This window comes from Neolamprologus multifasciatus, chromosome 12 (assembly GCF_963576455.1).
Source record: "Neolamprologus multifasciatus chromosome 12, fNeoMul1.2, whole genome shotgun sequence".
Classification (NCBI taxonomy): Eukaryota; Metazoa; Chordata; class Actinopteri; order Cichliformes; family Cichlidae; genus Neolamprologus; species Neolamprologus multifasciatus.
In genome coordinates, this window is record NC_140450.1 from 35651804 (window position 1) to 35679004 (window position 27201).

At 43.2% G+C, this 27201-nt stretch overlaps 1 protein-coding gene and 1 long non-coding RNA gene across 4 annotated transcripts in view; one reads left to right on the plus strand and one right to left on the minus strand.

The window, feature by feature from the left end:
- Positions 1 to 27201, minus strand: part of nr6a1a (nuclear receptor subfamily 6, group A, member 1a) — a 131258-nt gene that overhangs the window by 32804 nt on the left and 71253 nt on the right. Inside the window, exon 3 of one of the 3 annotated variants that reach the window (XM_085179497.1) lies at positions 23518 to 23541. The exons of 1 other annotated variant lie outside the window; for it this stretch is intronic. In XM_085179497.1, coding sequence (XP_085035623.1) covers positions 23518 to 23541 — 24 coding nt within the window. Of the gene's footprint in view, positions 1 to 1967; positions 9369 to 23517; positions 23542 to 27201 lie in introns of those variants that run through there. One more of the 3 variants, XM_085179499.1, reaches the window with a different exon arrangement.
- On the plus strand, positions 15236 to 25344 carry LOC146507446 (uncharacterized). Its single transcript, XR_014877120.1, has 2 exons — positions 15236 to 24732; positions 24795 to 25344. It is a non-coding gene; the product is annotated as an uncharacterized LOC146507446 (long non-coding RNA).

The window sequence follows — 27201 nt, forward strand, 5'->3', positions numbered from 1 at the left end:
CTCAGCCGCTCTTATTTTCTCTTTTTGTGTAAAAGGATGTGTGTTGAAAAAAAACTTTGTTATCTTTGTTGCCATTAAATGTGACCGATGATCAAATGTTGTTGCTAACTACATGGAAACATCCACCATGTGACCGCTGAGCAGACTGAGCCCAACATTCAGACGTGATGATGATGATGATGACCTGGTGACATGTTCTACATGTGAGTCCACAAACTGCTAAGACTTGTTGTGATTTAAAAACACATTTATTCCTCCTGCTTTTCACACTTCTTCCTATATTCCCTCATGTCCGGACAGTTTGTGCCACCTCAGGAATTTGCTACACTTGTGAGTCCTTATGTTGATAATTTGATACATTTTGTGTAAAAGTATCCAGAAATGCACCGGAGGAGTGATTTGTTGCAGTCTCAGATGTGTGCGTGCTCATCTGCACCGTGTTCCTCTCTCGTTTGTTTTGCAGAGCATTGAAGCTCAGCTTGTTTGGCCCTGAGCTTCTTCTTTTAATGGCAGGTCTAAATCGCCAGTTCATGCTGATGCAAACCATGTGGGAAGTTTCCCAGCCCCTGCCCTGCGATACACAATCGCATAAAAGTGCTAAATCTGCTCTGTATTAAAATACGGGACCTCCTAAACACAGTAGGCTGACCTCCTGCTCCCATATAACATAGAAAACATTGTAAATTTGCCTGCATTAAAAATCAGACGCCAGTTTCGCCTCTGAAGCAAACACATCTCTGTAAATAATCCCAGAGGCAAAAACTGCATTTGCAAATCATCAGATAAGTTTGATCCTGTTTGAGTGTGTCTGTGTTTGTCCTGGGGGAAGGGTGCAGGGGCAGTTGAAATAACACACCCTTGCAAAACAACAAGAAAGCAAAGATGCACAGCGTGATGGAGCTGGCGTTCGGCTTCACGTGGCCGGGGAGAGATGGCGGATATCTCGCAGTGGCATTAGGGGAAAAGCAGAGGTTGCATTGAGAAGCGTCTTTAGCCGTGTTATAGATGAGTCACAGAGCCCTGACCTCCCCCCACTCTTACTATTGATCTCCACACAGCCTCTGCCCCCTTCATCCACATAAACAACCTCGTATGCTCGCTTTCTCCCTCTGCTTCATGATTAGTTTGGGCTTAACACAATCCTCCTCACACACAGAGCTACTGCACAACACAAGGTGTTGGTGTCGAGGTGCAGCAGTGCTGTTTAACCCTAATTCAGCTTGAGCACCAACCAACCAGGCTGAGGGGATTAAAGGAGGGGGAGGGGATCAGTACAGTAGCATGCTTCCTCCACATGCCAAACCAAAGTCCTTAAAGGAAAACATCGATCAAAGGGCCAGAAAGCGCCGTGTGTCTGTGGACGTCCAATTTGTCCCAAGCTGAGCTGAAACGTGTGACCGAAGCCCAAAAAGACACCGTCTCCCGTGGGGCTGATATTAAGAGTGAGAAAGGACCCTGTTCCAAATTCCTGTGATACAAGGAAGGGAAGGAGGAAGGGAGGAGCAGCGGTGGTGGAATTAAAGTGTGAAAAGTGCCAAAAACCAGTTTGTTGCTTTGACATTTCCTCTTGTCCCAGCACACAACACCGTTCGCATAAAACAGCCAAAAGAAAGGAAAACAGAACAAGAGAGCAGCACATATGGAGGTGCAGCGTGCAGCTGCAGCTACGTCACAAGCAGCACATAAACAAAGTGCTGGGAGCCAGCGAGGCTCTGACAAGCTGGCGTTTGTCTGCTCATTAGCCCGGCCTGAAAATCATTAACTAATTACAGCATAAAGGGCTGATCCTGGCAACCTGCACACGAGCAGCATGCATCACTTTGTTTATTCAGACTCCAAATATCAGACAGAAACCAACAGTGCTGCAGCTTCATACAAACAGTCAAATATATTCTCAGCTCCACTCAGACGTGGTTGCTCCACCTGTACGTGGGACGCGTTCAGAAAAGAAAGCGATCCTTGCTTACCTTCCCATGTGTCCATTTCATGCTTCTCCCAGTCTGCCTGGACCCCATTCAAGCATGGACTCTGCTAAAGGAAAAAGCCGCTGGGCCTGCTCTCCACATTGCTCTCGCTCCTGTTCTCTCCCCCACCAACCTCTTTCCTCGACAGCCTGCCCCTCTCTGACCGCAGAGAGACCAGCACTGGTCACTTTACTGCCTGGTCACATGACCGGCAAGAGTTCAAGCCCCCGGGGTCACCGCTTGGCTTGTGGTCCAATGACAGCTAGGGGTTATCTGAGTGGAAATGATAGTCCTATTTTCACTGGCGTTCAACAATGCTGCCCCCGCCCTTTCTTCCCAGCCCTCACACCCAAATTAGCCTCCCCTTTAACTGCGCCTCTGGCACTTGGGAGGACGAGCATGCCCTAGCATAAACACAGGTTCAAGCTGATACTAACTAACTGAAACGCTGAGCGAAGCAGGGAAGCAGGTTAAAGATTCACACCTTGGTGGTTACAAAGTGACAGCAGGAAGCCAAACAGCAGCGCACGGAGACACTTTGTGCACGTTCCCACCTTCCACATGTTTTCTGCCCGGCCGACCTCTAAACCGCACTAATGCTACGTGGATTAGAGGAAGGATGGTAACCAGGAGCCAGGTTCTGCTTACTGATTTCACAACACGGTGGAAATATTTATTATCTGATTATGAGTCATTTAGCAGGGTCAGCAGGAGTTTAACCAAACACCTGGGTGAGAGCTGCAACATCCCAGCTCCATGTTGGCCTCGCTTACCATTAGAAGTCAACCAAACCATGTTAGCAGCACTGAAAACCAGTTAGATTAACCAAAACTGGAGCTGTCAAAAGAAATCGATCATTTAAAATGAAAATTTGTTTTTAGAATTTAATTCATTTGGGGAAAAGTAAAACATTTACAGATGTTTTTAAATGATAATTCTTTCTTTAGATATCCTAATAATAGGACCACTGCTATCACGAAGTAAACGCCCAGTATCACAGGAGCTCTAACGCATCCTTTCCTGTTATCAAACCCAAAATCCACTGTGGGCGGAGCTCTTCTTCTCTGGACGACCTGCTGAAGTTCAAGCATCACAACGTGTTACTTAATAGCAGTGTTGGTCAAGTTACTTGAAAAAAGTAATCAGTAACTAATTACTGATTACTTCCCCAAAAAAGTAATCCCGTTACTTTACTGATTACTTATTTCCAAAAGTAATTAATTACTTAGTTACTTAGTTACTTTTTAAAAACACGATTTACAACCTGAATAGGTGATAAAGTGATAGATCTTTCAGCCCAATTCTACTTTTTCTGCATAATCATCATACAAAATGTAATCAAATGGAAAAGTCTCTTTTTAAAACTTGTTTTATTAGTTTTAATCTTTTAACTTTATGCATCAAGCAAAAATTTAATTATCTGCAACATTCTCTGACTGGAAGAAATTAGTTTAATATTTAAACCTATTTTCTGCACATTCCAGCACATAAAATAAAATATTTTTTGTGTTTACACTCAGTCTTTCAAATAGATGCAAGTAAAACACAGCAGAAAATAAATAAAGTCAAAGACTAGCGGTCCTGTTGCTCTATTTTCACCTGTAAAGCAGGAGTGGGGTAGGCGGAGGTTTACCCTGGTGCAGGTGTGCCGCGGTCAGTGGAAGAATCCGCGAGTTTCTCTGTGAGTTTCCCATTACGTCGTAGCTACTCGGTGCTTGTTTGGAAGTTTAGGGTTTTTTTCGCTGTAAAAAGAAGTTTTCTTCCCACGCACAACGGACACTAATGTTTTTGTCACTTTTTATGGAATCAAACTCAAAGTAAGGTCAGTACTTCCACGCTTTAAACGCTGCACGCTCATACTCTCTCTGCACTCGATATATGATCCATTGTTGATCTGCACACAGCTGTTGTCACGAACGTCGCACTCGCTTACGTCACTGTCATGAGACATTCTCGCAAAAAATCACGGTTTTAGTAACGCAGTAACGCAGCGTTCCTACGGGAAAGTAACGGTAATCTAATTACCGTTTTTGCAATAGTAATCCCTTACTTTACTAGTTACTTGAAAAAAGTAATCAGATTACAGTAACGCGTTACTTGTAAGTGCCCATCTCTGCTTAATAGTTGGTCTGAGTATTTCAGAATCTGCTGTGAACCAAAAAGGATCATTTGCCTCGTGATGATTTATTTCTCTGCATATTTGTTGAACCTCAATGTTTCAGATCATCAAACAAATTGTAACATTAGAAATAACCAGAGTAAAAACAAAATGCAGTTTTTATTTTAAGTTATTCTAAGGTGTGAAAAAGTAACTGTGACTGATCCAGCTGGAGGGTTTTCAGCCACGAACGGCCAAGAAAATTCATCGCGAAGCATCTCAGTCTGATTCAAGTCCAGACACTCCAAACGCTTCAGTTAGTCAGAGGAGAACGTGCAGATGTTTCAGATCCATGCAGAGAACAAACTGACGCCCAAACGTTTCCCTTCAGGATTCATGCTTCCATCACGATACAGTTTGATAATGTGTAAGAATATCTGTGTTACAGTAACAGTGTTTGGGCAACAAACCCAAAATCTAACTGAATCTGTGAAGAAGAGAGAAAACCTAAAAGTGTGTCGTCTGCTGGAGATCAAACACAGCTGTGCACGACTGCAGCGTGTCGTACGAAGGACCTGACCAGCATATTTGTGCACGTTCAGGGATTCAAATTCTTCACCAGGAGACAAACGTAGAGAAAAACATCCTCAACCTGAAAATTCTACACGTGCAGATTTTTGCTGCAGATTTTGTGGAGCTGACCAGATAAAACCTTTGTTCTCATAGCAACGCTTTATTTACTTTTATAGTCCTGCTTAAGAGACATTTTCACGCACAGGAAACACGGACGCACACAGACGCACACAGCGTCTCCTCGGCAGGAAGAAGAACTTTAATGCTAACAGTCACAGGCTTTGTTGGTACACAATATTTTCACTCCAAGTGGAATCAGCTCGATACTGATGACAAATCAAACCTGCGCCGTGCAGCGGGGGAGGGATGCACCGCGTGTCACCCTTGACCTTAGCAGTTATCCTCCCACAGCATAATGACCCCTGTTGCCTTTAACCTTGAAGTCAATGGGAGACAAAACAGCGCCGAGCGCCCGATCTGTGGTCACGAGGAGGGAGGCGCTACCTGGGACGGGCCTGGGCCTGGGTGCGTGTGTGTGTCCAACATTTACCCGTTTAAAACGATCATTCTTATATAAAATCTCTTTTCTTAAACAGATAAATAATAATCAGCAAAAATTATTTATTCATTTTTTATTTAACACAGTTTGTGGTGTTTCTGTCACTCAGGTCCAGACTGTCTTTGACACAGACACACACATCTATGCTGCTTGGCCCTGAACGCCACACTCACATTTTTATTAAATATATAACTCCAATCACACCGAGTGGAAGCGAGCACAGACATTAGAAGTGCCTGTATCACACGTGCATCTTTGACAGTTGTGTAGCTTTTGTGATGCATCCGTGATGCAGTTTCACTCTTTGCCTACTGACCACCTCACAGGCTCACTGCTCAAATGCAACATGTCTGCTGCTCATAGGGCAAACAGCAAACACGCCATTGTCTCCCATGTCTGGATCTGAGTCGAGGTTAAAGTTGTGGTACTAAATAAGTGTAGTAAGAAGGTTTGTCTGCATTTAACTTCACCTTTGAGCCTGTGTTACACTGACAGTGGATGGGTGCAGCTACAAACTTGAACAGGTGATCTGAGGATGGATTTAGAGATTTATTTAAACTGGAGGTGCTTTTGATTTGATTACAGTAAGAAACAAAGGTTTCCTTCACTCCACCTGTGCTCCCTGTTTGGGCTGCAACATCACTTTCTTGCTTGTTGTGTGCAGCAGCTCGTACATCTACATCATCTTTACTGGTGTTATCAACTTTCTCTGATAACAATCTGAGTCTTTACACAGACGTGCTCTTAACCCTTTAAGACCGACCATAGAACCAAGTCTGCCAGAGCTGATATTATATTTTTACATGCTGTGGAGCCATTTTTGGGAGCATTTCAAGTTGCTATACATCAATACAACCATTACAGCCCAAATTTGAATAATATGTCTGCATTAAGTGCATAGTAATTACATAAATTGCAAAAAAGTGCAATAAACTACAAAAAAATTGAAAATCGTTTTTGTTTTTTTAACATATATTTCTAGTTAGAGAAATTTAAGAGGCTTATCCCTCAAAACTGTAAATACAAAAAAGTTGCACAAAATAGTTTCCCACCACAGGAAATTTATTTTGAGTGTCTTCATAGTTTTATTTTTGAAATACACCAATTTTTATATACTGCAGGAAAAACAAAAATAAATATTATGATGCAAATTTGTAAAAAAGCAGCATATGCATCAAAATAAACTATTTCCAGCAGTGCAATATGAGTCCTAAGCATCCCAGAAACCACACAGAAAGTCATAAAGTCAAAGATAACTTTTAAAAACACCAGTATAGGCTCATGAGGCCCTGATGGTAAAAAACTACATTTCTGCAAAATGACGTCACTTCCGGTTTCGGGCAGGTCATGGTGGATATGCGATAGTTCGCGCTGACGTCTATTCCAACGTAGGAAGTGTTACAAACAGCTGATCGGATCGGCAAAGCGTGTTTCTGGAATATTATGTTTTTGTTGCTGCAAGTGCTTTTTATGCAGTTTTTGCAAAGCTTTATGTGGAAGGAAACTGTGACCGAGGACAAGCTGATGGCATAAGATGTAAGTACAACTCCTCCGGTTTCATATGCAAAAAGAATTATTGTGCTAGCTCACGTGGTTGCAGAGCTACCGAGATTTAAAAATAGTTACGCAAAACAGAGCGTGCTGCTCCGACCGGTTTTAAAGGGTTAAAGTGGTTTCAGAGCCCTTGTGAATCCACTATTACAGAGTATTTAATATTTATGTTGTTGCAAATACATTTTACGTCTCACGTTGTTAAGTCCTGCACTGCGTTCCTCTTTTGTTCAGCAAACACTTCCTTTAATGAGTCTGTTTTGGAGTTTTTCGTTCCCACTGTTGCCAGGTCAGCTGCTTATGTGCGCTATGAAGATAAAGCTGAAGTGATATACGACGGTAACAATGCACAGGTTGGGCAGCAGCTGGATGAAGGAAAACTATCATCTTCAATAAACGTGTTCACAGGACCACAGCGCTGTCATAACGGTACTTCATTATCACAGCACACTTACTGCTACATGTCAGAGCTGTTGCCAGGTTACACACCTAACTCAGAGGAGGCAGTTACCTTGGCTACGGCTGCATAACAGCAAAGCTCAAATCAAAGAAGATCTTCCTGCTTTTGTCTGCGGCGTTAGGACACAAAGTGTTGTCATCACACACTGTGCCATAAATACTCACTATACAACGATGTCACATGTGATAGACTCACACTTCAATTTACTACAACTACAGACAGAGTGTGTATATAAGATGTATGTGAGGAGATGGGAGGCCTGCTCTCTGTCCTGGCCGATGCTGCCACTGTATGAAAACCCTTTTAACTTTAACTTCACGTCGGGTCAATGCAGTCTGCAACCAGTGAATGTGTGGAAGTTTGCAGTGTGGGGTTAAAGGACGTCGATATCAGGCTTCCTCTGAGACCAGGGGAAACAATCACATCATCAAACACTACGCATAGTTTATGCCTGATTTTCACATGATGAAAAAGACAAATTCTTAGTATCACAACTGCGTGTTTCATGAGAGGCTAAAATGCTGTGTGTTTGCATAACGTTTTGAAAACAAATCAAAGTTCTGCAGCTAAACACTGATGTGCTACAAAGTCAGCTGCAATGAGGCGTTTCGTGGCTGTTTGCTGGATTTGCCTGAACATTTGGGTAACAAAGGGCATTGCTCTGGTGGAGCTCCCTTCCCCCTCTCCACACTGTCACAAACCTCTCCACTCTTCAGACAAAGAGCTTCAAGAAAAACAGGCGGCACGGCTCCTGCTCTCCTGCAAACACACACACGTTTCTCTAAGCAATCGCAGCATCCATGCACTCCAGCATTTGAGCTACACACTGAAGCACAGACAGGTAAACCCACAGCTCTTTATTTCTGTTGTTAACACTTAGCTTTCATTCTTTTCAGAGCTCTGAGGTGCTGATCTACGGACTAAACCCTGGGACGAGCCGCCCCGCCAGCACAGAAACCCTCACAAACTTCTCCTAACAGCAAAGTTGTTCTCGATGATGAATGTTCAGAGGACCAAATAAAAGCCGCTTACAAATCCTTCTCTTGTTTTGGTAAATCCACGCGTCTTTTGGTCGCACATGAATGACACCACATCAACGGTGGGAGTTTCACGAGTTACACACAATTTTATTTTGGACCCACACACCTAACACAAAAGGCTGAATAACAGCGCTTCGTCTCCAGCTCGATCAATAATAACGTTTAAAACAGGTCAGCTCAGGTTTACAGTGTCAGATTACAGCCAACGTCTCCTGATGTTCACATCATCAACATCTGGGTTTCTAACACTACTAACACAGTAATATTGTACTGACAGACGAGCTGCTGATGGTTTGTTGGGTTTCTTATTAAATATGAATCAGTCACAAACGTCTCAGTGTAACCTTCGGTCAGTCAAATGTGATAACAAGGAGTTCGTTTCCTATAGGAGGCTGAAAAACCTCGGAAGCCAGAGGAATAAACGCTTTTATTCATGATTAATATCAGTGTGGGGGGTAATCACTGGCGGAGCGGCTGCTCTCTCGCTGGACGGTAAACTGAGGTGACCTGGTCTCCAGATTTCACTGAGCGAGCCCGAAAACAGCCAATCACAAGCCAGTCTTCATTAATTGAGTTATGTTTGTAATTTATTTTACATCCATTTCTAGGGATGCACCGATACCGATACTGGTGTCGGGTATCAGGGCCGATACTGTAAAATGTGTGTGTACTCATACTCGTAAAAGTTAACCGATACCATGAACCGATACTAACTTATTTCATTAATCAGAGGGTGGCTTGTCATTTCTGTTGTAGTTTTTTAGATTGGCCACTAGGGGGACATCCCGCGCTAAACAGGCACAGGGTTAGGCGAGTGAGACTGGCAGCTCCAGATAAAAAAGAGAAACTGGAGGCTGCTGTAGCTAGGCTAAACAAAATGTCAGCAGTGTGGAACAGCCAACTTTAACTCAGGTTTTGGAAAAGCGATGAAAAATGTCAAGAGAAAATCCACGGGCAGTTAAAATAACAGAGGCTCGACTCATTTTATCGCTCTGGATGACCAGCCAATGCCGGTCGTGGAAAACATAGGATTGAACCGTCTTCTCAGCATACTCGAGCTGAGATATGAAATTGGACACTCTGCAATAATTTAAAAGTTTATTTTATTCTCAAACCTAATTTGTATTTATTTTATGTTTATTGTGTGTTTATTTATTATTCTGAAAGCTCGAGACAGTGCCAATAGTTCAGTGATATTTTGTTAAATTACAATGTGGAGACTCTGCAATAATTTAACAGAAGTGCTTGTGTGTGTGTGTGTGTGTGTGTGTGTGTGGTAGAAGTATCGGTTTTTGTACTCAGTATCGGCAAGTACTCAGATCCAAGTATCGGTATCGTATCGGTTTGAAAAAATTGGTATCGTTGCATCCCTATCCATTTCTAAATATTTCAGCCATATAAAAACAGGTCGACTCATCTGCTGGTCAGAGTGTAGTTTGGACAGCGTGGGGCTCATCACGTTCACTTTGAATAAAGCGCAGAACGCAGCTCGCAAAATACAAAACATGCTAATTTTATGTTGTTTGGATCGACGTTAGCATGATCAGTGTGTGTTGATGCTAATATGAACCATCTCATGGGGTCTGTTGATGGAAGCAACGTGGGGAAGAAAATCAAGTCCCATAATGTAAAGCATTAACCCTTTAAGACCTACCATAGAACCAAGTCCGCCAGAGCTTATATTATATGTTTACATGCTGTGGAGCCATTTTTGGGAGCATTTCAAGTTGATACACATCAATACAACCATTATAGCCTAAATTTTAATAATATGTCTGCATTAAGTGCATAGTAATTACATAAATTGCAAAAAAGTGCAATAAACTACAAAAAAATTGAAAATGTTTTTGTTTTTTAACATATTTTTCTAGTTAGAGAAATTTAAGAGGCTTATCCCTCAAAACTGTAAATACAAAAAAGTTGCACAAAATAGTTTCCCACCACAGGAAATTTATTTTGAGTGTCTTCATAGTTTTATTTTTGAAATACACCAATTTTTATACACTGCAGGAAAAACGAAAATAAATATTATAATGCAAATTTGCAAAAAAAGCAGCATCTGCATCAAAATAAACTATTTCCAGCAGTGCAATATGAGTCCTAAGCATCCCAGAAACCACACAGAAAGTCATAAAGTCAAACATAACTTTTAAAAACACCAGTATAGGCTCATGAGGCCCTGATGGTAAAAAACTACATTTCTGCGAAAATGACGTCACTTCCGGTTTCGGGCAGGTCATGGCGGACATGCGAAAGTTTGCTCTGACGTCTATTCCAACATAGGAAGTGTTACAAACAGCTGATCAGATCAGCAAAGCGTGTTTCTGGAATATTATGTTTTTGTTGCTGCAAGTGCTTTTTATGCAGTTTTTGCAAAGTTATATGTGGAAGGAAACTGTGACCGAGGACAAGCTGATGGCATAAGATGTAAGTACAACTCCTCCGGTTTCATATGCAAAAAACATTATTGCGCTAGCTCACGTGGTTGCAGAGCTACCGGGATTTAAAAATTATTAAGCAAAACAGAGCGTGCTGCTCCGACCGGTTGGTCAGAGCGGGCAGGGTTAAACAACAGAGCAGCCCCAGAGCTGCAACCAGTTCTCCCAGTTATGTTTGGGCTTCTGAAAACGACTGACGATGTATAAAAATAGTTGTCATTCCTAAACGGGAATATTCTTGTTAACACTGAATGAAAGCTGAAAGTCACATTTTAAATATTTGACTTGATGACGTCCAGACTATTAGCTTCTAAAGACCATCTTCAGGTCCGCTCTGCCCACGATAAATGTTTAACAGCCACTTTCTCTCGCTTATTTTACATTTCCACAGAGCATTAACTTGGGCTTTTCCCACTTTGAGTAACTCGTGTTTTTCCAGTCGTTGCTGACATTCCTCGAGCTCTGGTTGCCACATCGCTGTGTGTCCAGTCCTGTGCAGTCACCACGCTCTGCTTAGCTTTAGTTTGCTTCCTTGCATTAAAACATTTAAACCACGGGTCAGTTTTTAGTAGTAAATTAAATATAAATTCAAAATCATATAAAAACAAAGCAAATAATGAATCAAAAATGAGGCAAAAGAAACAAAAAGACAATAAAAGAAAAAGCGAGCAGCTTGCGTAACATCTGCCTGCAGCCAGGAGGAAAACAGACGATCCCAGTGTGACCTGAGCTCAGTATCTCACAGCCTTTCACAAATCCATCTAACAGTAATGTTACTGCTGTAACACGAACGCTCTAACAAGTCCAAATGATGTCAAACAACAGCGTAACCTTCAGTGCAGATCTTCTTCCTGCCCACCTGAAGATCGAGTGTTTTAATACTCTCCTCATCCGCCTCCTCGTCTGTGACCAGTTTCCCAGAATTCCTTTGATCCCGATTAAAATACCCCACTAACACTGGCCTGTGGTCTCTCTGTAGCTCTGCTTTAATAGAAATATCTCTGTAGGACTGCTGGATGGATGCAGCAGCAACTGAACTGTCAGAGACAAAACCCTGATGTTGGCATTTAATGGTCTCAAACTCCTGCACAGCAGAAAATATCCAACATCAGAGCTGCAACGTGCCCGTTACACACAGGAGGAACGTTTAACGTCCAAGCACGGTGGCGTGCAACTGTTTCACACACGTATTCAGTAGGGGTGCAACGATACTCGTATCGATATTGAACCGTTCGATACAGTGCTTTCGGTTCAGTACGCATATGTATGAACAATACAACATTTTTAATTTATTTTATCAACTTTCCTTCTGACGGTGCTGTCTGTGTTGAGCGCTCAGTGGATCTGCGCTCGACAGTGCAGCCTAGGCGGAGTAGTCGAGCGCAGATTCACTGAGCGCAGGGCAAGCTAGCAGACAGAAGCTAAGCTCGTTGCAACATGGCAAATTGAACCTCCCCCACCCTCATTCAGATCTGGCGTTTGGAACTATTTTGGTTTTCATGTGACGCATGACCCTGAAGGTAAGCGCGTCATGGACTAAAGTAAAACAGTATGTCGGATGTGCCAGCAATGCTCAATTACATTGGTGGGAGCTAGTGTGTTAGCACAGTTAGCTCGTTAGCGCAGTTAGCTCGTTAACGTGTTGGCCGTCCAGCCCCATGCACGGGGCGATCCGCGGTAGCTCGTTAACGGAGATTTGCCGTGTTGTGGCGTTAACGTCATTTCAGATTAACGCTGACAGCACTAGTGGGAACACAACGAATATGACTGCACATTTACTCCGACATCATCCTCGTGCAAAGACAAGTGGAAGTAGAGAAAAACAACAAGCAGGCATGCTACAAACTTTACCCGAGTCCTTTAGACAGCCGTTAGCACATGATTCTCCTTATGGAGACCTGATATGTTTAATATGCTGCTGAGAATATAGCCCAGAAGAAGCTTTTATTTTGGAAAGAGACATTTCTCTGTAATAAACTCTCTTTTCCAAAGATGAGGGATTCCTCAATCAGATACAGGGCTCGCAAAATCGCTAGCCCGACGTCCTGGGGCTTTTTTCCAGTCTGGCTACCAAAATCTATCTCTGTCCTGCCCGTCGGCCTATCGTAGGAAGGAAAAATCTATGTCAATGCTTTTGCATTCTTTCTGAAATGTAGCTGGGTAATTATGTCATTGGCATCGGTGAGCCACTGTCAATATGTAACATATTGAAATCGCGTTTGAATTTGCTTGTTTTTTGCTTTCACTTTGCAATCGCGCGAACTGTGTATAGAGAGCGACAGTACTGATTGGTGAGTGATGATAATTTGCGCACCAATTCCTCTGACATCATCTTATCAATCGTTAGCTTACTATGCAAACATGACAAGTGAAATCTCCCGCAGCTTAAACATGTGAGAGGTTGATCGCGCAGAGACTCGCTGAGCGTTATGTTAGTGCGTGTGTAAAAGCAGCAGGATATATATTTTAGTTCTGCTGAGCCAAATAAGACAGGTCAGGGTGAAGAAGTGACAGCCAAAGAAAAGCTTACCACAAAACGGAAAAGTTATGACAAATCAGACTATAAGGCAAAAAGAAAGTGTAGCTTTATGGTTTCATGGACAAAAGAATTTCTGTGGCTGCAATATGACGAGCTAAATAACCAGGGCTGCACATAAGTGGTCCGCAGGTGCACATTCGCTGTCAAAATAAAAAACGCGCACAAGATAAGAAGTTGCAACGCGTGTTTGCATACATAAGATTTTCAGGAGGAGGACAGACATTTGTTTAGAACTCATAAAGATGTCGAAGAAGCTCCTTTAAGCAATTACTGTGATGTTCCTCCACCTCCAAAGAAATGTCAGGAGTCCGAACCACAAAAGAAGCACGTATTCTCCGAAAAGTGGTTGCAGGAGGTGAGCTGGCTTCAAACAAATGATGAACGCACAGAGATGTGGTGCAGAATGTGCCGTGAAAATTTAATAAATGACAAATTAATAAAAAGGCATGAACTTTTTTTTGTATCGAAAAAATATCGAACCGTGACACCAAAGTATCGAACCGAACCGTGAATTTTGTGTATCGTTGCACCCCTAATATTCAGATATTCTGGTGTTTCCATCATTATGCCAACCTTTCATTTAACACATGGGAGGTTAAAACATCAAATGTCTAACAGTGACTTTATATGACTTTATACGAGAAACTGTTCATTCATGTAATTCTGCTTTCTGTTAAAAGTCAGGTTACTAGAACAAACCCAGGATTTCAAACAGACGCAGTCATGTTGATGGAGGCTGATCTTAATCATTACCCAGTACGACTCATAAATATGAAGCTTCGTGGTTTCCTTTGGTGCCATCACCGTGTCGGCACGGCTGTCAGGTCGGACCGCAGATGTTAACATATTGACAGCACAGCTGCACGTGGCTAAAGAGAGACGTGCAGAGGAACAGCAGCCTGCATGTAACCCAGCAAGGCACTCAGCATTTCTGCAGACTGACTCAAGCTGCTTCATCTTTCATGAACCTTTTGCTTTTTTATCTAATTAAAACAAAAGTACACCATGAAATGAAACTGCTTTCTAAACTGCCTGCCCTTTGAACAAGCCTATTAACACGACTCGTGACTCTTTATATTTATTAGCTTTTATTTTGAAGCAAACACGAGTGCTGCATCCGTTTCTGTTCCTTCAGGTGACTTTAAGTGTTTCTCATGGGACACTTAGGCTACGTTCACTCTGCAGGTCTTGATGCTCAATTCTGATTTTTTTGTCTGCTCGTTCACACTACAAATAAAATGTGACAGCAAACGCACAAAAGAAGACGTCACACACAACGCGCTCTGTTTAGACCCAGAGCAACAGTATTGTTTGACTGATGACCTTAATATAAAGACTTCGGACTTTATGTTTCCCAATTTTTGCTTTAAGTTATTTTGTTATTTACACAATAATGTAAATAAGCTAATAATGATCCTTATTGCTGTTTTAGAGGAGCGCTGCTTCAAAGGATAGTTGCAGATTTCTGTCAGAATCTGCAGATTATACAGAACAAAGAAAATGTTCACGTTTCTCCAACGTTGTTCCCAACAGTTTCCCTGACATCTACACTGGATGGACAGGAAGCGTTCGCGATGTCTTCTCCGGCGCTGATAATTGGCGTCTGTCTCGTGTCGGTGACGTAAAAGATGGATTTAATGCGACTTGACCATCAAACAGCAGCTTTCTGAAACATCAGATATGTATCGGATTCAGCACCACATACGAAAGTGACCCAGATCGGATTTGAAAATATCGGATTTGTGCCGTTCACACTGTCATACCATGATCGGATAGATGGTCGCAGAGGGTCAAAAACATCAGATTTGATGCGCTTTCGCCTGCAGTGTGAACGTAGCCTATGAGTTTCTGTAACATTTTTAACTCTGTAAAGTTGAAATAACACAGCGAGTGCTCACTCAGTCTTTTTATATCACATGAAACCAAAAACCTGATGAACAGTCTGCTCTTCCTTCATTTAGCTTTGATTTTGAAACAATGAATATTGACCAGTTTTCATGCTCAAGCTGTGGGAACAGTGGGCCAAGTCAGCATGACGAAAGGTCAAAGGTGAAATCATGCCTTCGTCACAAGCTTGAGGACAGGAGGAGGGACTCCCCCCCAATGCCCTGAGTTTCAAGCCCAATTTCACCCCTGTGTGACTGACGCTCTCTCTCTCTGTATTGATTAGTTGGCAATAATTTAATAGCAAAGTCATTAAAATTACATGTTAATCCTTCCCAGTGTGAAGCTCAGCTACTGTGTGTTATAAAGCACATGTGATACATGTGAGCAGCTATTACAGATTCTCTTTTTCTGACTTTGTTCTGCCATCATGTACACACACACACACACACACACACACACACACACACACACACACACAGGAGTAACTAATGTGATCACCTGCAGTAGTATTTACTTTACAGACAAATGTGTGATGTTGAATAATGTTGTTTTTCCAGAACATATTTTACATTACAGCAGTAACCTTGGTAACCACACAGTCACTTGTTAATACACCTTCTAGACTGTGGACTATTTTGAATGACAGCGTTCATGAAGTGTTTAATCCCAGCTTAGTGCCAAACTTTGCTTTCATGCTGCCTTTAAGCCCAGTGGGAAACAAAAGACACGTGAAAGACGTTACCTCGTTAAAACAAAACATTCTGTTGCACCATCACATCCTCGTCAGGCTGTAGTGGCGATGGAGGTGCAGTACCACAATCCCCCAGCAGAGGGTGGTCACACACAGACCCAGAGCCCCTCTGAGCTCAGAAGACAAAGAGCCGATAAGTCAGCAGCATGAGGTGACTTGTTCACTCACAGATATCAACAATCTGCAGAGCAGCGTGTGACCGCAGCCATCACAACGTATAGATGTGGGCCAGCAGCTTGCTGAGGGCTGCTGATCGTCTCATCCACAGCCAAACAGCCAGCGCCACCTTTGATGTTTGCTTTCTTTTCCACTGGTGGACGACTGCTTTGGACCAAAGTACAGATGTTTGCATGAGGCTGTCAAAAGCCCGTTTACATGATTCGTTTGCTTTGGAGACTGAAAATGGTTTTCACAGTTCTCTGTAGCAGCTTTGTGAACGTATAGCAGCACAATTATGCTTCAAAATACTCACACAGCTCAAACCAATGCAGACAAGCCCAAACGTACGACCTGCAGTCGGGGTTTAGAGTGGAGACCCCACCCCAAACTTCACTGAGCCTGTACAAAACAGCTGGGGGCACCCAACACCCGCCGTGCAACTCCAACGCAGACTGTCTGAATGCCACGAAGCGGCGAGCAGACGTAACCCTCACACCTTTATTTTGAAGGAGGACGAGACAATAAGAGCGCTCCGCCGTGTCGGGCTCACAGGTGAGTCCGGCAGCAGCACGCCTGCTACGCCTTCTTCTAAAGCAGCGGTGCTGAAGCTGGGGTGGGACGGGGGTCTGTCACGTTCCCTCCATCTGTCACGCCCCAATCCTCACCCCCCCACCTCTACACTCAATCTTTTGTCTGTTTTGGGGGTTTGGTAACTCACTTTGGTGATTTTTGGGGCGTATTTTTGGAGGAGGTGGGGGGCTAAACATATCTGCGAGGACGTAAGCGCGTTGGATGCGTTTCTGGAATTCCCTCAAAGGCAGATTTCAAAATGGCAGCCATTGCATGAACTCAGGGGGAGTCTGGATGTGGACATCGAAGATTTAAAGCCTGGCAACCTTCAGCTGGAGGTCTGGACGACATCTGGGAAGAATATTTGGATGCTGGTGGAGGTAGAAGCCCGTGGTGGTGGCACTGGGTCGTGGCTAACAAAAGGTCCCAACAGTTTCGCCTCTTTAGCCCTTCCCCTCCCGTATCCCTCATCCCTGCTTTGTCCACATCGAGCTCATCCCTTATTTCTCTCACCCCCCCCACACTCTCCCACAGCCACCCCCTCGCCATCCCACTCTATCTCTTAACCCCCCAACCTCCCCCCACCCCACTCTGTCCAGCCCTCCTCTTCTTGCTCCAGAACTGTCAGATGTCATTAGCTGCTTTCACGCTCACGGCCTGTAGGAATAACAGCCGTGAACCTCGCCGAGCGGCGCCATTCTCCTGCTCCAGTTAGTTCTCCGCTCAGCACAGGACGTTGCACAAATACCAATGTTATTCACGTCGTGGCCCCTTCACTTACACAACATGCCCCAGCAAAAGGGCAGTTAGGCGGACGCAAATCTCGGCGGAGAAGGTCACGGCGCCGAGCGAAGACGCGCGCGCGTTGTATAACACGGTCACGCTCGCTCGCAATTATCAGCTCGTCCCACAGACTCACGGATCAACCCACGGCTTTGCTAAGATCTGCCTCACGTGGATCAGAAAACAGATCCACTTCTTATCTTCTTACGGAGCCACGAGCGCTTTTTTAAATATATCGTGCTCAGCTTATTCCCCGTAAAGTTTCAGCTGTGGGGCAAGTTGTGCTTAGCATTAAAAGCCCACTGTGACCAATGAGCTGGAAAATGTGCAGAAGTTTTTATTGTGCATAGAAGCATTCGGCCACGGCATGCATGCATGTAGCAGACGCTCCATGCAGGCTGCTGATCTGCAGACTTTTCTTCAGGTTGGACGCTGCACACGTCCACTGATGGTCAAAGAGCCAAACCAGACGAGCATCCCTCGGGGTGAACAAACCCAAACACCTGAATCTAACGTAACCCAACAAGGGTGGAGATTTCGTTTGTCACGGTAAGAATGTGCAAATTTTATCTACTCTTCAAAAACCGGTTGATACGCTGGAACGTTACACACGAGTGCAAAGGAATGTTTGCACGTTTACAGGAAAACATCCCTCGGGGGAGGCGGTGACCTGAAGCCTGGGCCGTGCAATTATCAGTTTGGCGAGTGAGCACAGATAGATTAATGCAAACACGAGGAGAGCGCAATTTCTCATCACCGCGTACCCGACAAGCCCAGCGTGGAAGCACGGCTTAGAGGCTAATAATCAAAGCAGATTAGCCCATGCTCTGATAGATGCTACGCAAGCCTGCTAATCATCCGAGTGATAACCATGAATCATCCAATCACAGTCAGAAATAAGCAGCGTGTTTCAAATTAGGATTTTGATTGAATGATCGCTGTATCAGCAGCCATCACAGTGGCTCTCTTTGACTTCCATTCGCCTTCTCCGGCCCACGTCGCAGTAATTCCTCAGAGTTAATACAGTATGTGTAAGTCGCTGCATATTAAGCGAGGCAGAGGAGGGTGGGCGGAAACACTGGAGCTACAGAGAACCGCTGTGACTGTGATCTCCGGCCTGCCCGCCCTGTGATTTAGCCTCAAAATGACAGACTCGCCCCTCGTTGGGCTACTAGCGCACAGCTAATGACATGCTGCATGCGCTAACGTGACTATTAGCCCACTCTGAGCAGCAGGAACTGACAGGAGCACAATTCTGTCATTACTCCCCAAGGAGATCTCTAATCAGAAAGGCAGAGACACCAGGAGACGCCGGTCTCGCTGGATTCAGCGTGGAGACAAAGAGGCAGCGGGCTGGCTGCGTCTCACCTCGGCCTTTCGGAGCCGTGCATGCAGCTCTCAGGGGACAAACGGGAACCTGTACCTGCAGTAAACATTGTTGTTCGTGTGCTTTTTTTGGCAGGCATGCCTTCTAAGAAATGGATGATGTAATTGAAAGGCTGGATTTGAGCTAGAACCGTGATCTAATCTGAGAAACCAAACCAAAGCTAACCTGCAGCTACAAACAGCAGCAGTGTGGACGCAGCGTCCTGGAAGTAGGTGCTGTTGCTAGCAAACTACACACAAGTATAGCAGTGACCAACTCTAAAGTCCTTTAGACACTGGACACATGTCATCATCAGCATGCTTCTTAGTTCAGGGATATAATCAGCTGTTCATGAGCACATGGACGGCTCTTACATATGGAAAGCTGAACTCATCTACTAACCGAATATACAGCTGCTTTGTGCTAATGCTGCTCCTCCAGATGCCAAAGTTAGCTCCACTTTGCTGCCTACTTGCACAGAAGAGGTCTGAAGTGACGCTTTTAATATTTAAGTAGAGAATTCTCCTGTACCTGCAGCTCTGACACACCGCACATTATATAATGTTCATAACCTTCTGTGGATTTACGATCACAGACGTCCCGTGGTGTACGTGTCACCACTGAGTGCTGATGAAGGTGAATCCTCTCAGGCAAAGATGGTTTTAAAAGTCTGAGTTAGTTAAAGGAAGTAAACCCACAGCATGTGACCCACAGAGGACAGTAACCACGTAAAGCTGTACTTCACATTATTACTACAATTGAATTTTGCTTTTTTATTTTATGTATTTTTAGACACAGCTTAATGGGAGTATGTATATGTATTTTATATTATGTGTTTTTATTGTCTTCGATTCCTTTTCTATACGTATTTCTTTTTTATTTGTTTATTTTCTATGTACTGTATTTTCCGCGCTATAAGGTGAACTTAAAAGCCTTTAATTTTCTCACAAATCGACAGTGTACCTTATATATATATAAGCTTGTGCACCTTATAATCCGGTGCTCCGTATGTATGAATTCTGGTTGTGCTCACTGAGCTGACTTTATGTACACGGCGCTCAGAAATCTGTCAAAAACTATTTTGGTACGACTTTGCTACGAAGCCGCTGGATTGTGGGAGCATTACGGCTGCTGTAGTCAGGAGTCTGGGTCCTAAACTCCGTCTGCTTCAGGTCCTAAAGTCAAACGAACGCTGCAGCATCACTGAGAGTTACAAACTGTCTAAATTCTTTCATCTTTAATAAAACGATCAGTGTTGCTGCTAGGGCTGCCACGATTAGTCGACTATCAAAATCGTCGAAGACTGATTTAATAGTCGATGCGTCGTTTGAAGCTTTGTAAGATCACAAAAGACGCAGGAATAAGTAGTAGGATTTAAGAGTGTAATAACGGACTGAAACAGAAGATGGCAGCACTGCATGTACAAGGATGCCAGCTGCCGTTAAACCCCGAAGAAGAAGAAGCTGTGTCCCAGAATTCATAGCGCAGCCCAGCGCAGCCCAGCGCAGTTTCCAACAATGGCGGCAGCTAGTTAGTTTTAATATTACTCTTATTATTCTTTCTGGGTCACAAAATAAACGTTTAACATATTTTCAGGCGAGAATGTAGCTGTGTAAACCTCAAACATCTGCTCAGTTTATCAAGACACCACATATTTTCAAAAGCGCTCCGACGTTTTCGGAGACGTCTGTTAGCCACTAGCTCGATAGCTAGCCGGGGGCTAGGCTAACTAGAGCCGTGAGAACACCGGACTCCCGGCTAATTGTTTTCAAACCCACCGCTACTTTCGCTACTCAGGTTAAACATGATATATAAGTCACTTAGATAACTTAAAAATGTTATTGTTTGGCTTTTTTTTAGTATTTTATTTGTTCCTGAGTAAATCGGTTTGGCTGAGATTAAAGTTATAGTTTTTACACAGCTGAATAAACATCAAGCAGACAGCTGATTATCAGAAGTGTGAGATGCTCGAGAATTTACTCCGGTGTCCTGTTATATTTTAGATAGCAAGGAGTTTATTAAACTTCACCGAAACAATCTGCAAATTTCATTAAAATTTAACAAACTATCATCTTGTCTTTATTTTTAGTTAGCACATACCTTAAACACTTAAAGCTGTAAGCTAATGATAGTTATATAAGAGCAGATGCTGCTGGTGCAAGAAGCTGTACTTTTATGTCCAATGGATGATGATCTGACTAGTCGACTATCAAAATAATCGTTTGTGGCAGCCCTAGTTGCTGCTTTACCAGGTGTAACAATCAAGTTTAACATCCAGGCATCCATGAAAACAGGATTTATTAAATTCAACGGAGTTAGAAGTTAACAGGAAGTTAACAGGAAGTTAGCTCGCTAGCTCAACATTAATGAATCGATGGTACGGAAGTGGAGGAAGCAAGAAGAATTGAGAAGAGTTGAGCAACGTTTGACTTATCTGACTGTTTGGTTTCACTTAATGCGCCTTTTAATCCAGGGTGCCTTATGTATGAAAACAGACCCGTTCATCGACAGCGCGCCTTATGGTCCGGAAAATACGGTATGTCCTCTTACGTCATCTCTAGCCTCCTCTTGTACCACACCAATCCTTTGCATGAGCATGGACCTCCTCCCTGGCAGCTCTTTGTTAGGACCATCTATCAGCAGGTTTCTACTTCACTCTTGCTGCCATCCTTCTGTCACAATTCACCCTGACACTGGTCTCCACCCCCCACCCTGCCTATGCTGGCCTTTGCGTTGGATCCGTTTGGACCTGATTGGTAGTTTGGCACCAATCAGCTGGACTCCCTTCTGTTTATCTCTTTATAAACTGCTTAGCAGAAGAGTAGACGTTACAATTAGGCGATGAAAATGTGAAACAGGCCATCACGTTATCATTATTCAACATTTTAAAAAAGTGCTATGCTAGTCTGCTTGTAGTTCAAATTCTTCATCTGCAGTTTTCCTTTATTCCCGAATCACTCCTTGTCATCCTCCTTTCGGAGCATTGCTGCTAGCTCTTCTGTAACGTTAAACTCTTGGATATCTGACACACAGAGGTGACCTGGGCTGCGTCACCAGCATCTCAGCTCTCGTCCAGGAGGGCATCATGTTCTCCAGTCGAGGAGAACAAGTCAAATTTGTCCACATTGTTTTTCGACTAAGCTCCACATTTCCCACAGTGTCCTGTCTACGTCCTATTACAGTTTGCATGGCATATTCTCAAATGTTTATTTTGCACAGGCTATATAAGCGTGGCCGACTCTTTAATTAACACCCATTTACAAAACGTTTTATTGTTTTTGTGGCGGCTCCATTCTTGGATGTAACGCTCGGTCAAAAGCTCAGATGTCTCTTCCTGTTCTGCATCAGTCAGCATTTCTGTGCATGTCTCATAGTCACGTAATGACCAATCAAACATGGCTGCTCTCCCATAACTGAGCACATTTACCTCTGATTTAAATAAACACATATTTACAAATCCATGTGTTGTTAAAAACTCTACATTCTGCATCAGTCTCTCTTTTTGTAGTTCAATGTGACGTCGTTCAAAAACAGCAAACTCATATCTCTCATTAAGGAAATGTTCACTTCAAAATAAAATGTGATCTTTTCTCAAATAAATAACCAAAGAGAGAAAGCGACAGAGCTCTACACTGACTATGCTGATCAGTGTTGGACATCTCAGCAAAGTGAGCCCCCATCAAGCCCCCATCAAGCCCCCATCAAGCATGGACCAGGTGAGTCTGAGCTGAGTTAAAGTCCAACAATACTAACAGGAGGAGGAGAGTGTGAATGTGTCGCCGGGCAGACGAGATGCCAAAGGCTAGAAAAGAGTAACTGGACGACTTTATTGAAAATTATTGTTTAAGGCAGCTACACAGTCCAACACGATGTGTGCTGTATAATAGGGGTGGGGTGTTCCTTATTCCTGATGTTGCTGTCATTGGGAACCGCTACATTGATCACTACGGCCGTCTTCTTCTGTTCGTCTACCACCACTATGTCCGGTTGGTTAGTAGGGGTGGGGGAAAAATGGATACTGTGTAGTATGGTAATATTTTGTTTGCTAATAATGTATGGATACAGGGACAGCAGAAATCGATACTTTGTTACAAAAAGGTTTTTGTGCTCTGACTTCAGAGCATGTTGATCCTTTTTCTGAGCAAGAATCCTGACATTCCTTCACTGTCCAAATGTGTTTAACTTGTTTTTGGCAGCAATAAACATGACAGTTTACTTATTTTAATTTAAGACATGTTTTATTTTAACTAAGTTTAAAACTTTTTTATTTAATGTAAAATTATATTTTGTTTTAATTTACTTTCAAATTCTTCAGTTGCTGAAGGGGCTGCATAGTTTTCATAAACTGCATAGTTCAGAATAGCTATAATTGTACCAGATGGTTGATTCAGTTAAGTTGGACTAGACTGTAATACAAACCGTTCAGTTTGTCAACAATCAAACTGAAATGAGAGAAAGACTGAGTGTGAGACTTTGATATTAGAGAAAATGAATATGGATAAAGTTTACCTTTATGTACAGAATCTGAATATCGCAAAATATTTTTAAAAATTGCAATAATATCGTATCGTGGGATGTATGGTGATTCCCACCTCTACTGTATAAGGTGAATTAATGCCACGTATCTAGACTATACTAGCACCAGCATTAATTCTGGCTGTAGTAACAACAGAGTGGAAAAACCAACCACAGGATTTCAGTCGTTTGATATTTGACGTGTTATCTTTACAGTAACTTTCAGTGCAGCGTATCTGAATTCTCCCAAAATGTTCCACTTACCCAGGTTATTTTCCCCGACTGCATCTGTGGACACAGAAAACAAAACTCTTATCAATATGCATGATCAACAAATACAGACCGTCAGTGCATATTTAGGCAGTGAGACTGTCGGCTTTTTCAGCAGTAATGTTATGTCTAAGCAGGCTGACGTGCTGAGACCTGCACAGGAGGAAGGAGCAGGTATGAATATTGAACCCAGTTCAGCAGTTCGCTACTGTGCAGTTAAGTCACACATGTGCTTCAGTACAGAGACGGAAATAATGGTTTAAAGTTTGCCCAGAAGTTTTTAAATTCTGATTTTTGATCGATATCGTCTCTTTCCATTAAAATGAAACCACAACAACAGACTCTTCATTTCTCTGGGAGCAAATGAAACAATCAGTTAAACGCTGTAATACCACGTTTAAGATCCCCTAAACTATTATTCACATTCTTCAATAATCAACCGATGTGCAGCCCTGGCTCTGATACTGCTCAGTGTTCACTTCAACTTTTAAATACAACTTTATCATTTACAACAACAGTCACCTACAGCTGTGCGATATGACCAAAATCTCATATCCTGATATTAAGACATCTATCGTCCCGATAACGATATAAATCACAAGAATGTAACTTTTTCTGTAACTTCTGTGAATCTCGGGCAGCTCGACTTGGTGAAGTGTTTCCAGCTGCGCGTCATGTAGCTGGAGTCGAGTGTTTTAACCCAGCGGTCTCCAACCGGACCGGTTTATGCCCGACAATATTTTCATGGACCGGTCTTTAAGGTGTCGCGGATAAATACAACAAAATAAAACTAGTACCGGTGTTCTGACAAACCATCCTACTTTGGCAAAACGTCCTACCGTAAGTAGTTTATGCACATTTCTCCTGTCACAGAGTCATTCCAGCACCAATTTAAGTAGGTATGACAGTTTGCCACTTAACTTTGCCCATCAGAGTATGCTTGTAGCTCATATGCATACAGTCAGGATGGTTTTCCACTTCATTTTACCCGTTAAAGTATGCTTGTAGGTAACATTCACAAAGATGGCATGGTTTGGCACTTAATTTTACCCGTCAGAGTATGTGTGTAGCTGTTATTAACAAAGGTAGGATGGTTTGCTACTGAAATGTAGCTATTAAAGTATGCTTCTAGCTCAGATTAACAAAAGTAGGACAATTTGCCACAAAATTTTAGCAGTTTAAGTATGCTTGTAGGTGACATTCACAAAGGTAGGTTGGTTTGGCAGTTAATTTTACCCGTCAGAGTATTTTTCTAGCTAATATTCACAAAGGTAGGACAATTTGCCACTGAATTTTGTGTTGTGCGCATGCGCAGAAACAACAGGTAGGATGGTTTGCCAGAACACCGGTACCGAAAAAAAGGAGATTTATTCATAACACACGTGAAAAGACCCAGGAAAACAGAGTAAACGATAAAAACGATAACAAAATAACGCCGATAAAAACCCTGAAAACTATACATTTCACACCTGAGCCTCAACTCTCGCGGCCCGGTACCAAACGACTCACGGACCGGTACCGGTCTGAGGCCCGGGGCTTGGGGACCGCTGTTTTAACCGATGCATGAAACGATACATTTTTAGACACAAGTTGTAACGGCGCCGTTTTCTTTGTGAGTGTTTATTACACGGCGTGCTGCGGGGAAAAGCCTGTTCTAACGTTTGAGTCTAAGGTTTATTTTTTAGCACCTGGCGTCTTTTTTACTTCTCATCCGTAAATAATCTGCATCTTTCACGTGATTCAGTTTATTTTGAAAAGTCTCAACAGGATCTTGAACTTTATTGTGAAAGGTTTATGTGGAACATAAACAAGCGGACACGCGATGGTTTTGCCGTCGTTGTTGCTAACGACAACACATAAAAACAGGCGCTTGTCCATCCGTAGTGTGGTTATATTAAATATAAGAGAAAGAGAGAACTTTAATAAATTAATGTAGCCACTACAGTGACATCAAAACGATGAAAAAATATTGCCGTAAACAGTTTATTTTGCGACACCACGAAACAAACGATAGCGTAAAATGAAACGATAGATGTTTTTATATCGTTATATCGAACAGCCCTACAGTCACCTCACCCGCAACATCAGAGCAAAGACCCAACAATCAGACGCTCCTTAATGAGGAGCACTCGGGGACTGTGGGGAGGAAGAACTCCGTTTTAACAGGAAGAGATCTCCACAACAGAGAGGGGCAACCATCTGCTGCAACCGGTTAGGTGGAGACCAAAGATATAGAGTATATAGTGAGTTCACCACTGCAGGCAGCGCAGCCTCTGATGTCGCTCCATCAGAAATTAACTGCAGAATGACAGCCGTGTCCAAAAGTGTTTCTAGTTTTGCTGATGAGCTCATTATACACGCTACCTAGAACTTTCTAAACAGGAAGTACTGTGGGTGCTAAACAGCTGCAGGAGTTTTGAGTGATTCGTTTGTTTAGTGAAAGTAAACGACAACAGCATCGGGGTCACGGACGCGAAGGCTGGCTCGGGTTAGCTTCAGTTTTATATGCCGGCAGCAGCCTCCTGGGCTCAAACTGTTGTGGCTTCTATGAACGTCCCAACGGTCCAACATAGGAAAATATGGCACCAATGTATGTGTGAATCTGTGACACTGGTTAATAGATGTCTTCCATGCACACAACCGCCTTGGTTGACTTATCAGATTTATCTAAAGGCTACACAACCCCTGTCCTCTTCATCAGCAGCTTAACAAAATTCTCCTGACATCTTCACACCAACCGCCAAAAGCGAGGCAGCCTTACGAGGCACAAACGGTGACATCACCCGAACAACAGCTAAACAAAATAGGCCACAGCTGTTTGCTTCTTTAGGCTACAAATTAGACTCAATATGTCACATGGCATCACATCACAGGCAGGACTGAGGAAATAAGAGTCGTATCCACCGGACCGACCCGCTGCCGTTTCTTTCCGTTTGCTTACTTTTCCAAAAACATTCAGAGCTCGTGCTAATTTGCACTAAATGAAGAATGAGTGAAGAAGGGGGTATTGGCGGGCGCGGGATGAATTATGGAGGGATTTAAATAATAAATGACGAGAGCGTCTTAAAAGAGGGGAGGGGGGCACTCAGGAAGATAGCGGGACACTTTGTAGAAGCCATACTCTCCAAAGAGATCTGGGGCGTATGAATAATACCTTACTGGGTCCATTATCGCGTATCAAAGCATCAAATGAATTATTCTGTGCATGCGGGCCCTCGGATGTGCATACAGCACTGCAATAGTTCCACTTCAACAAGAAAACAGAAGGAACGCCGTTTTTCCATACGCATACATACGGGAGCAGAGATGGAGACACCTGGGACGAATCCGTTAGCTGTCAGTGTGGAGACATTAAAACAGAAAACAGTTCATAAAGCCTTTAATGATGCAGACACCGTATTTACACCGCATGGTTGAGGGAACTCTGTGCATCGTCCTCATATTCAGCTGCTTAGAAAGAGAAACATCCAGCAGGGAACAGACGAGTCCCTCCAGAGACGAGAAAAAGGAGAAGGGTGGGGGATCTCAGACCTCTACTTAGTCTAAAAATACTGACGCTGAGCTCGGTGGGAAGGTTTCCCCAAAAACCACCTCAATATTTTAGTATGTGGAGGAGTGCTCTTCTCTGAGGCTTCGGTTGAGGCCACACCAACATACGTAGTCGGGTTCCTTTGATCA